The sequence below is a fragment of the Akebia trifoliata genome, chromosome 11, assembly GCF_017979445.1.
Source record: "Akebia trifoliata isolate Shusen 1 chromosome 11, ASM1797944v1, whole genome shotgun sequence".
NCBI classification, from domain to species: Eukaryota; Viridiplantae; Streptophyta; class Magnoliopsida; order Ranunculales; family Lardizabalaceae; genus Akebia; species Akebia trifoliata.
In genome coordinates this window covers 48,061,753-48,073,985 of record NC_141385.1, presented here as the reverse complement: position 1 = coordinate 48,073,985, position 12,233 = coordinate 48,061,753, and the positions used below count along the sequence as shown (strand labels likewise).

The following is a 12,233-nucleotide window of genomic DNA, read 5'->3' as shown; positions in this document are numbered from 1 at the left end:
TCATTGTAAAATGAGGCAGCAAAAGAGAGGAAGAGGAAGGAAAAAAGAGGGATTTGGGGTTAAATGCAGTTATATAATATTAGACACAAATTATAGTGGAATGCTCCCAGAGCCCACAGATGTAAACGCATTTGTTGAACCATATAAAAAATCTTTAATGTTCTCTTTTATATACTTTTGTATCATTCATATGATTTTTGTGGGTGTGATCTTGATAGAAGTTGCAAATCTCGAGGTGAATCACAAAAATCACCTCTACCATTTGAAAATAGGAGAGCTTCTGCTACCACATAAAACTCAATGGATACCATGTTGTCATAGTTTAATCATCCTCACGTAGCGAACAAAAAGCCACCATGATAGACTTTTCCAATAGATGTGAAATAAAATAAATAAACTGATAAACACTCAAATATAATAATATTGGAGAGAACCCATTGCATGAAATCTTTTTTTCAATTCAATTCCACAATCATACGATATCCCTCCAAGAAAATTCAAGAATATGAATTTGTTATTTGAGAAAAAGGGTATTAATATATTCAATGAAAGATTAAACCTGTTAGTTGTGAAATATATATATAGGGAGCAGTTCAATGGCCCTAAAGTTTGTCAAACATTTTCAAAACATGGGTTAGAAGCTTTGGAATGAGCTGATTTTTTGTGAGGATGATCTCTTTGTGGACTGTCCAATTTTTGTAAATCACTTTTGATGGGGTTAGAAGTTTTGAAATAGGCTGATTTTTGGTGAGGATGATCTCCTCATCATAGAGATCATCCTCACAAAAAATCAGCCCATTCCAAAACTTCTAACCCATGTTTTGAAAAATGTTTGGCACAATGTTTGGGCGGTTCGTGAGATGTCTCACAAACTGATTTAGAAACCGATGCGTGGGCTTCGTTGGATCTGAGGGAAACAATGTCGTGGATTGCGTGTTCAAGTAATTGCGAGACAGCTGGAAATAAAATGAAATATTTGAGGTATTTCAAATACCTCCCTCATTTTGTCTTTTTTCTTTTTTAACTTAAATAAACTCTCATTCTCTCTCACTGTAATCCAACGAAATCGATTCATTCTCTTCTATTTCTCTCTACTACAAACAAAGACAGATGTGCATCTGGATCTTTAGCTGTTTGGCTATGGTTTGTGCTTTATTTTCTTGGTTTTATTTACATCTCGGCGCATTGTTCTGTACATACAGCACTTGTGTTGAGGTGCCCCTACCATTGATGAGCTATAGAGGCACACAACAGCACAACCTTTTTATCCTCTATAGTCTGTAGATTGGTTGCCTTCATACGTCAACTGGAATGTGAGAGTTTGGTTTATCAAATCTATTTTAGGATACCCCACTGATTTCTAGATATGATGATTTGGCCCTTTCCCTCAATAGTTGTTGGAACTACCTTTGGTTATGGAGCCCTTTCATAAGGAATTTTAAGCAACTTTCAATAATATTACATCATTAGTTTAATAACAGTAATTTGAACTCAAGCACAGATATAACCACTTTTTCCCTCATTTAACATGATTTTGAATGAGAATCAAATTGCAAATTTCCTTTATTATCAAAAAGGACAAACAAATTATAGGATTCCTTGAAGCTCCCTCCTCTCTTTGTGGGAAGTATCACAGTTCGATCAAACCTGGATGTTCTTTGTTGGTCACCATGCCTAATCTTCTACTTCCAATACTGATTCTCCTTGTATATCTACTTCCAACTAATTCTCCATGTAGGGAAACAATTTCTTTGTGCCAAGTAATCGATATACGATCATTGTCAAGAAGGAAGACATCCCACAATCTCTTATCGTAGCTGTCAATCTAGAGAGAGAGAGAGAGAGAGGGAGTGAAGCCGTCGATGGAGAGAGAGTTTGTGAGAGCTCGAATCATTCTACTCTTTGTGGTTCCAGTTCTTTAAAGTCATCTCTCAAGAGTCAATCAAGAGAGAGTGAAGCTGTCAATTGAAAGAGAGAGAGTGTGAGAGCTCGAGAGAGTCTTGTGAGTTCTTGGACTTCGTTCTACTCTGTTTGTGTTTTCAATAGAAAGAAAGAGAAGAGAATGAATTGATTTCGTTGGATTACAGTGAGAGAGAATGAGAGTTTATTTAAGTTAAAAAAGAAAAAAGACAAAACGAGGGAGGTATTTGAAAATACCTCAAATATTTCGTATCATTTCTAGCTGTCTCGCAATTACCTGAATACGCAATCCACGCCATTGTTTCCCTCAAGTCCGACGAAGCCTACATATCGGTTTCTCAATCAGTTTGTGAGACGTCCCTACGCATATATATATATATGGGCAAACATGGATTGCACTAGGGTTGTCAAATGGGCCAGTGGATCGAGTTTGGTAGTGTCATTGTGCTTATTTAGTTTTGATTCAGTCTGATCAACAATTCTCGTGTTTGGTGGGGCTTGACCTCAGGTGTGAGGCCAGGAAACCAGTCCTATAAGTAATTTATACAAGACCTTTTCATTATATATGAACGTTTTAAAAATTAGATCAGACTAGCCAGTTCAACTGGGTTGGACCTGATCCGTTAGTTTCAATTGGTCGAGTTGATCACAAAACTCCAATTTTAACAAAGCCAATTGGCCCATTTGGTTCCACCGATTTACCTGGTGACTCGTCTGGGCTTGAAAAAAGATTGGTCCAATTTTTGGGTGATGACTTATAACATACCCTGTCACAATCTGATTTAAGATATCTTTTGTGTTTTGAAATTGATGATATGGCCCCTGACCTAAGGTATATTTCTCTTATAAACTAATTGAAAATAATCAAACTTAGAAATATTTTAATTTAAGGGCTCTCATGAATTGTCATGTTGGAAAAATAACACTACAACCCTATAAAATTCAGGCGTAGATCATATTTAAAATAATAATAAAAAAATATTATTTTGGATTTCCATGCTTTGAAAATATATGATGATTAAATTTTAAAATTTTAAATTCAAATTCAAATCCAAGGATGAAAAATAAAATTATTTTTATTTTTTTAAAATTATTAAAATATTTTAATCTGCATACTAGTTATGTCATTTTGATCGTTTTTTTTTAAAAGTTGAAGTTACTTGATTTCGGAAAAAAATAAAAAATAAAAATACTTTTACTTAATATTTTACTTTTGGATCTGTCAGATTTGACCTATCAGTCGGATCACTTTGGACCAACTTGGTCAATCATATGGGGCAATGATTGGTCCAATTTTCAAAAAATGGTTATTTACTGAAAGATCGGGTCATAGATTCATAAACAAGCACAAAATCCTGATCCATAAAATATAAACTCAAGCAGCCAGATTGATGGGGACTATTTGGTAGATACATATATACCGAAGACCTGCACCTTGAGTTTTAGCGTTTTAAAAATTGGATACAATTATTGTCTGACTGAGTCAATAGCATGTTGTCGGCAAAGCGAAACTTTGTATTTCATATTGGAAAGTTACAAGAAAAATATTATTTAATCACAAAGAATTTTGTGTAGCTTTTGCAGCTCAATCATTGATATTTTAAAATTTTGTCATTAGGGCGAGAAACCAAGAGATGTTTATAAGAAGATATCCTACAATAAGACAATATAATTTCTAAATCTAGTGATTCAATCATCGAACCAAGTGAATTACCATTTTCAACCAACTGTTTTAAAATATTGAATTTTAAAAATATTTCTTTTAAAATGACGACATAATTTCTAAAATGAGGGAGTTTCTTAATAATACATATTTGGATTTTATTTTTAATGGGAAAAAGAAAATAAGAAAGCATGAAGATAAAAAGTTCTGTAATGTTTTTTCCCTTCTAATGAAAAATGTTGAATTCGACACTGTAAATATGATTCAATTTTTTTTTTTTTTACCTTGACAATGGATAGATCTTCTCAAAATATCCAAAATTCAAGTTTATAATTGGGAAATGGATACTCGAATAAGAAGTTACAATGAAATCTTCAAAAAAAAAAAAAAAAAAACAAAACAAAACAAAAAATTGAATCCAAATTTATTCATTTTTTTTTTTTTTTGTTTGTTTGTTACAAATTGTCAAAATAGATTAAAAAAAAAATACATATAAATATTAAAATTTAGGAGTGTGTCCTCCATTAGAAATGATTGCAAACTGCCTTTGAAAAATCCAAATATGTGTAGAAAATGAGAAAATGGTAGTTTTGGTTCTCCAAAAATATTATAAATGGGATTGAGGGAGCATATAGATATATAAAGTTTACTAAATAGATTATCAAATGAATCTCTCAAACATTAGAATTTTGTAATATATTTTTTTTCCCATTTATTTATAAAATTCCGCTCTCTTAATACACAAAAATAAAATAAAGAAAGAAGAAAATTGCCCAAAACTCATGGACTATATAGAAAGAAACCACTCCCTTAGGGCTTATTAATTAGTAATTTCCCCAATAAAAATGAAACATAGTCTCTATCCATCTTTTAGACTCATACTCGATAGTACTCAAAAAAATAAGAATAGTTTGTGGGGACGAGTGGAACAGTTGAATATATGGATCAGGTTCCCATGACTAGGGGAATCAATGGATAGTTGAAAATTCAATCAATTCAAATTTGAATTCTAAAAGTCGGATATTATCTGAAATTTTCGGATATCGGATTGGAATTCGGATAGTTTTATACATTTGAATCCTTATCGGATAAGGATTCAGATATTAACATTTCGAATCCAATAATATCTGATTCGAAATAATATATAATATATATTATTTTATTTTATTTTATTTATTATATATATAACATAATATATAATAAGTTTTTTAAATAATAAAAAATCAATTGGATAAATAAAAATTATATATTTTTTTTAATATACAAATTATTCGAATTCTAATCAAATATTATCCGATATCTGATAGGATAATCGGATTCGAATTCGGATAGAGTTTTAGAACATCCGTAGGATTCGAATTCGGATATTAGATAAAAATTTCGGATTCGGATTCGGATTCAGATGTTGCTGTATCCAAACCGATAAGCATCCGTTGACAGCCCTACCCATGACTTAGAAAAAATTCATGATCTCAACCATGTAAACATGAAATATAGTGACTTAGATTTCCCCTCAGAATTGGTAGTCCCAAAATATATGTTATCGGGATAAGTATAATTCAATACAGTTGGATCTTGTGTTTAATAAGTCAGGATGACGTGGTTTCTCATAAGAGGATCTCCTTCTTCTAGCTCGAAGGGCATTTGTACATGGAGATTTTATGAATCTTCCTTCAATTAGACCGATTGTAATAAATTTAAAGTATCTCATGTAAATCTTGTCATTCCTTCGATCAGGGTCAGGTATCTGTGTGCTCTTGTCATTCCTTCTTCCGCCATGCTCGGCGGATGTGTGCTTGGTGTGGGTGGCGAAGGGAGTGTAGCAGAATTTTGGCACGGAATTAATTAAGGAAATGGTGAGTGGGTTTCCGAAAGAGAAAGTGATTGTCCATGACACAGCTGTTTCTGGTCTGCCCAATGTGTCGGCGATCAGTTTCTATGCTGCCAAGAGATGTAATCAACTGTAATAAAAGGGAGAAGAAGCACAAAATGTACTTCTACGTGGTTTGTTATTCTAACAAATTTTATACTTTTAATTAATGAAAAGTCCTTTATTTGTGTGTGTATATGTTATATTGTTTATTTGTATTACTAAAGATCCTGATCCATAAAAAAGAAATTCGGACTACTCGCCATGATTTTATATGGAGTTGTGATAATCAGTTACCCCACGTGGCAAACTCAATCGACTAGTTTGACGTGACAAGTTAGGGTATCGTAGATCTATGCTCCTCAAGATACATGGTTCCCTTGAGATACACTTTTTTATGGGGAATTGCAGTCGTGTTTCCCGAAGAGAGTAGATTTACAGTTCCCTAACTTGTCACGTCAGATCCTCGGTTGAGTTTGCCACATGGGTTAGTCAAATTATCACATTCTTTTATATGAGAAATAAATTTCTTACTAACTTAGTAAATTTTAAACTTTACTAAGGGTCGTTTTGTTAATATGAATTATCACATTAGCAATCCAACACTACAACCCTCTACATTTTATGGGAAAATTGATATAAAAATAAAACTAACAATTTCTTTTGGGCTGGGTCCAAGGTTTTAAAAATGGACCTTTAATGGACTTCCACATAACTCCAAACTTTAAAATTAAAACCCAACAATGAAAATTTCACATTTTTTTCTGCAAAGTTCATAGATTTTTGTCCTCTACAACCCTAAAGCATTTAATGGCCCAAGGACTCCAAGTAAAAGTGAAATCCTTACTAGCTTAGTAAGACGTGGCAGACTCATTTTAAATTGGACAACAATTTATATCGTTAGCAGGAAAGTTTCAGGACCGCATCACCTTATGACATCTAAAAATATGATCGGACATGACAACGATGTACAGCCCAAAATTTTCAGAACTTTTGAAGTTGAATTTTAATTTATAATTTGGGTGTTTGGCAGCTATCATTTTTCAAAGCCTTGGACAAAAGTTTTAAAAAAAAAGTTCTTTCCTTTTGAGTTTATATTTGTAAATCTAGTATACACCATGGAATCTAGAGAGCCGTGTTGAATTGCCAATGTGGAAATCCATGGAGGCCCAAAGACCCTCGGCAAGATTTTAAATCTTTCTAAGTTAGGCAGCCTAGCTAACTGTTTTAGATTTTTAATAAGTGGAAAAAAAAAAAGAATGAGTGGACCTTAGAGAGGTTACCACACGCGTGTAAAAAAGAATGAGTCGTGATTATATAACTCGCCAGGTGACATACTCAATCAACTCCCTGACGTGACAAGTTCGAGAACCATAGATCTGTATGTCTTTGGATACATGATTGCATTTCCCCATAAAAAGTATGGCCTGATGGAGTCGTGTATCCCAAGGCATATAGATCTACAATTCCCAAACTTGTCCACATATGTCAAGGAGTCGATTGAGTATGCCACCTAGCAAGTCTTATTATCAGGACTCAAAAAGAAAACTAACAGTCGGAAACGTCACCCAACTCATGCAATGGAGGACTCATTCTTTATTTGAGGCCAGCACCCCATGAAATTTGGGCTATCATTGTAGGCCTAAATTAAAAATAAAATCCAATCTTAATTATAGGAAAATTCCAACCGTTATCCAAACATTTATTGTTTTATGGTTTTATCAACATTAATAGTTTCCATGATGAGAAAAATACTCCAATCAAATGGATAAAATTTACGAATCAGATGGCAAGAGATTGAGTTAGGTCATCGAAAAATGATTTTTTAACTAGTGACTCTCATAAATCGAATTTTGATAGAATATTATATATATGAAATAATACAAATGGAGAGTTCATTACAAGTACTTAATTATAAGACTGTACCTTATTTAATTCCACACAATATGACCTAATAATGTATTAGTCTTAAATTAACAAAGTATGGGGAGATGTGAAAGGTGGAAATGAGTAAGGGCCTTCTATTAAACTTATTGCAACTTTCCGATAAGCAGCCTCCGTTAAATGGATTCCATCCCAATTCACATAAGTGGATGGCTCAATGCATGCTTTAGCTCCTTTATTTCCACATCTTACTGTTCCATTGACGTTGTATGGTCCACCCGCTCCACAACATGCTGTTAGAGCTCCATTGCTAAATCCTGCATTAAACCTCATAAATATTAATTAATAAATTCATCATCATCGTGGTCGAAAACTTATTCTAAAAAAATCATTAAATATTTATTAATTTAAATCTGACTCATCCAAGTCAACTCTTGATTTTCAATTTAGAAATCTCAAGGAATATCCAACTGTCTAGAACTTGGATTGATGGACCTGTCCAGGTCCGTCATGGCGTGATATATTTTATTCCCCATGGACTTCATCTGTGCTAATAAATCATGTGGACCCAAGATACAGGTGTGTATATCTTTCTACACACATAGACACATCTATCTCTTTATTTTGGAAAGTTATTGCAAGGCGAGAGAAGTAGTTGAGAATTGAAATTAGGGTGAATTACAATTTTGTGAGCTGAAAATGAGTTGTTCACTATTTCGGCTAACTGTTCATTTTAATTACCAAAACTTGAATGGTAATTTTACTGTCACGGGAAGAAGTCTGCAGGATCGACATTCCACCTATCCAAGAAAATCCGGGATCCACCAATCACATTTGCCCGTATGTATTGAGTGGCATCCCTAATTTACAAAACTACACTTGCTATGCTTGATGTGGCATGCACTGAAGATTTGATGGTTCTTGGCGTAGAGAACATCGTCTCCAAAAACTAGTTAGGTGCATTGTATGATTTTCCAAGTGAGTTAACTCACCAAAATGGCGCGGAGAGTGAAAGAAAGGAATAGTTGCACCATAGTAGTCTGCATATATGATCTTGGCATTTGGATACTTTTCTCTCAGCTTCTCCAAAGCGATTTTAACTTGACGGTTGTGATACTCTGAGAAGCGGTTGAGCGCTTTCAAGCATCCGTAACGGTCATATTCTCCTTTGTTAGGGGTTTGGAATAAAGTTAGGTATATCGCGGAGCACCCGATCGGTAGATTTCCTGGCACAACTAGCTCCACCGCACCTTCTTCAATCAATGACTGAAGTTGAACAAGAAGTCAACACCACATCCAAATTTTCAGTTGTGAACTTGTGATCAGATTATGGCAAACCATTTATCTGACCCACGTGAAAGTAACTCGACAAAATTAATCAAAAAGTTTATAAAAATAAAAAGCCTCCAATTTCGATTGAAATATGAAATTAACTAAACAAAAAACACTTGATTGATCCTGACCATGTAAAATGTGAAATTCGCAAACCATAGAGAATTATCCTCAAATAAGTATCAAATATATATATGTAGTATTTTTGTTTTTTTTTTTTTAATTTTATAACGGGGGTGTCTGAACTTACGTCCGACTAAGGGGACGAGAAGAGTCAAGCATATGGGTCCCTTCCCTGGGCACGTGCAACGCCCACACATCACATTGGTTGCATTTATATCTGATTCAATTTGGTTTCTTAAAAAATAAGCATATTTGTTGCCTTAATAAAAGGGAATTTTAAAAAAAATCCTTCGTAAATTAAAAGGGATTATTTTGAGGCTTTTGGTCGAGCCCATGATTGACACGGGAGAATATTCCTTGGGATTCTCAAGAAATGGATCCCTAGGAAACTTGTTCTGATCTGGAAGGAAACATATGTTTTTTCTCTCATCTCAGTCATATATGTTTGCTGGAGAAAAATATTTGTTCATATTCATTGTATATTTTTAATTGTCTAATAAGGGACCAGCCATTTAAATCAACGAACCATCCTCGACAACCTTCATATTTCTTCTTCTTCCAAATTTTATTGAACATTTTATCTTTTTCAATCTTTAAATCTCAAGAACAAGATAGGTTTTTATTATTATTATTATTTTTTTTACAGGGGTTGAAGATAATGGATTTTTGGGAGGAAACTCAAAAACATCATTTGAATGCCTCCCAAAATTTTCATGAATTTTTTCCGGAACTATTATGGATTTATCCAAACTAACCAAATTAAATCCCTTCCAATAATTTCTCTATCCAAATTCTTTTAAGGCTAAAAAAAGTATAACAAATAAAAAAATAAATAAAAAATAAAAACAAAGAAGAAATTGTTCTTGTGACCTTAATTTGGATATAAATATACAGTATTTTCCTAGTATACAGCAGTACAGCACATTCCTACTATAAAATATAAATCACTGATACCCAGCAAAAAAAAAAAAAAACTTACACTAATGGCTGCAGCTATGTTTTTTACCACTGATGGCACCAAAGCTCGAACCTGTTTAGTGCTTGCGCCTACAAAGAATTGATAGTTGTAATCGTTTCCTCCTATTTCTCCTACCAGAAAGAGTGATTTACTGAAGTACTCAGAACAATCTGTTAACGTTGACAAAACTTGAGTTAGAGAAAATTTTCTTATTTGATATAGATATATAAAAGATATCTTTTGTGTTACCTTCTTTTGTAGTGCAAAGTGAGGATTTCAAATCCTTGAACCACTTAAGTTGGATGCTTAATGAATTGTTTGTCCACATGTTTGACGCAAGATTGCGATCATAGAAGAACTTAGCATCGAGTGCAGTAGCTCCCGCAACAGCGAAATTCACTCCTAATCGAAAATCTTCCACTTTTGAATGTGCTAGATAAGGTGGTAGGAGTGGAAGTCCATATGCTTCAGCTACAATATAAAATTTTCAGACAACATTATAAGGATTAATTACTTATGAGCTGGGTCGACTCGGTTTTTACTGAGTCGATCAGGACTGAATTTGAGGAAAAAAGAGATGTATCATATATACCAATGAAGTCGACGATCAAGCGTCCATTGGAGCACCGACCCGTTGGATGTCGAAAGAAGGTCTCGCCGTAAGGGAATCTGCCAATGGCGGGAAAGGCCATGGCACCAGAGAGTAGGTAGTTTCCAGTATCGGCGAGTGAGTCACCGAAGCTGAAAATTGCTTTGTAGGGTCCGGGGGTTGAATCTGTTTTGATGAAGCAGAAAGTAGAAAAAAGGAAGATAAGGAGGAGAGTGAGATTCATGATGAACTCTGAAAAGAAAGAAGGAGATAGTCAAGTTGATTCAGAATTATGGTGTGGAGGTGTACATAGTGGTTGCTCTCTGTAGCTTTCATCCTTAAATAGCATGATTTTCCAGTTGTTGGCAATGAAGCGTGATCTAATTAACGCTACAAATCTCACCATACTATTGCGTGTCTGGTAATTTTTGACCATTCGATTTATAGTACGATATGACATCATGGTCATCGGTTACGTCTTAGCTTAAATATTTGAATAAGAATAAGAATAATGACTCTTGATACTTTTTATTTGTACCTTGATAAAAAGTTGTATGATTTTGTGACTTTACCATGTCAGTGACATACCAAAATCACTTGCTTTCATTAGACTAAATTTTTAGGTCAAGAACATGAATGCAAATTAAATAGAGTCATGATAATATGACTTGTCAAGTGGTATAGTCAATCAATTCCTTGACGTTACAAGTTTGGGAATCATAAATCTATACATCTTGAGATATACGATTGTGCTTTCCCATAAAAAAGTGTATCTTAAAGGAGTCGTGTATCCCAAGGTGTACAGATCTACAATTCTTGAATTTATTCACGTTAGGGAGTTGATATATGACACCTGGCAAGTCATATTATTAGGACTCTATTAAATAATAACCACATTAGTTATGTTGATCCTATTGATATTGAACAAAAACTCCATTTCTTTTTTAATCTTTTGGGTGGGAGAGAACATTTTAGAAAATAATATAGCAAGTTAGGCTTGCGTTTAGGTAAAAAATAACAATCAAATCCTATATTTTAAAATATATATTTTTTTTTTGAATTAACGTACTTTTACTTGAAGAAAATGATGACAATGACAATGGTGACAACAATAATAAAAGGTGTCAAATTTACTAGGTTGGCTAAAGTTTGATAAGTGTTTATCCCACAACTTAGGTTTAAAACTTGCCATCACTTACCAATCACAAACCATCAATCCTTTCATTTGTCAAAATAATAATAACAACAATAACAACAATGACAAATCTTATCCCAAGGACCCAGGGCCGACTTGCTTTCACGCAGACCAGTAACCCATGTTTGCCTATCAAAAACTAAAATAATAGAAAGCTCTAATGCATTAGCACAAGACTCCAATGATTGAGGATCACAACTAGTTCGCCATTTTAATTAGAAAAACACTTTCCTCATAGAGTTGGTAAGGAAAGTTTCTTTAATGCAGCACCTTGTCGCGTCCAAAAACTTGAACCAATGCCACGTGGGTATAAAGGAAAAAATTCTAAGAACTTAAAAAGAAAATTCAAAATAAAGTAAATTTTCACTTTTGATCAAGCTCTTTTTATTTTATTTTACTTCATTTTGAATTTGAGTTTTTTCCATGCAATCTCCAAGGTTATGGTGTTGTATTGCCAATGTGGTAATCCATGTGGGTTAAATCGTTATGTGAAAATTGGAAAATTTGATGGGCCAAAGTCCAAATTTTTTTAAAATCGAATTTCAATGGTCCAAGGCCAATGGAATTTTTAATGTACACCAGTTTTGACGGCTTAGAGCCGTAGAATTTCTCTCATCCTCCATTAAATTGATGGTATCGATCCGGTGAAAAAAAAATCCACAAATAGTTTTAGAACTCAATCGCCTCAAGTCTCATCTA

At 33.7% G+C, this 12,233-nt stretch overlaps 1 protein-coding gene across 1 annotated transcript; it reads right to left on the bottom strand.

The window, feature by feature from the left end:
• Positions 1-7,295: 7,295 nt before the first annotated feature.
• Positions 7,296-10,655, bottom strand: LOC147392260 (GDSL-like Lipase/Acylhydrolase superfamily protein). Its single transcript, XM_086417273.1, has 5 exons — positions 10,343-10,655; positions 10,000-10,221; positions 9,772-9,920; positions 8,330-8,603; positions 7,296-7,654 (listed from the first exon to the last, which is right to left on the bottom strand). Exons 1-5 carry the CDS (start codon positions 10,581-10,583, stop codon positions 7,422-7,424), a joined length of 1,119 nt encoding a protein of 372 aa, XP_086273399.1. The 5' UTR covers positions 10,584-10,655; the 3' UTR covers positions 7,296-7,421.
• Between the last annotated feature and the right edge of the window lie 1,578 nt (positions 10,656-12,233).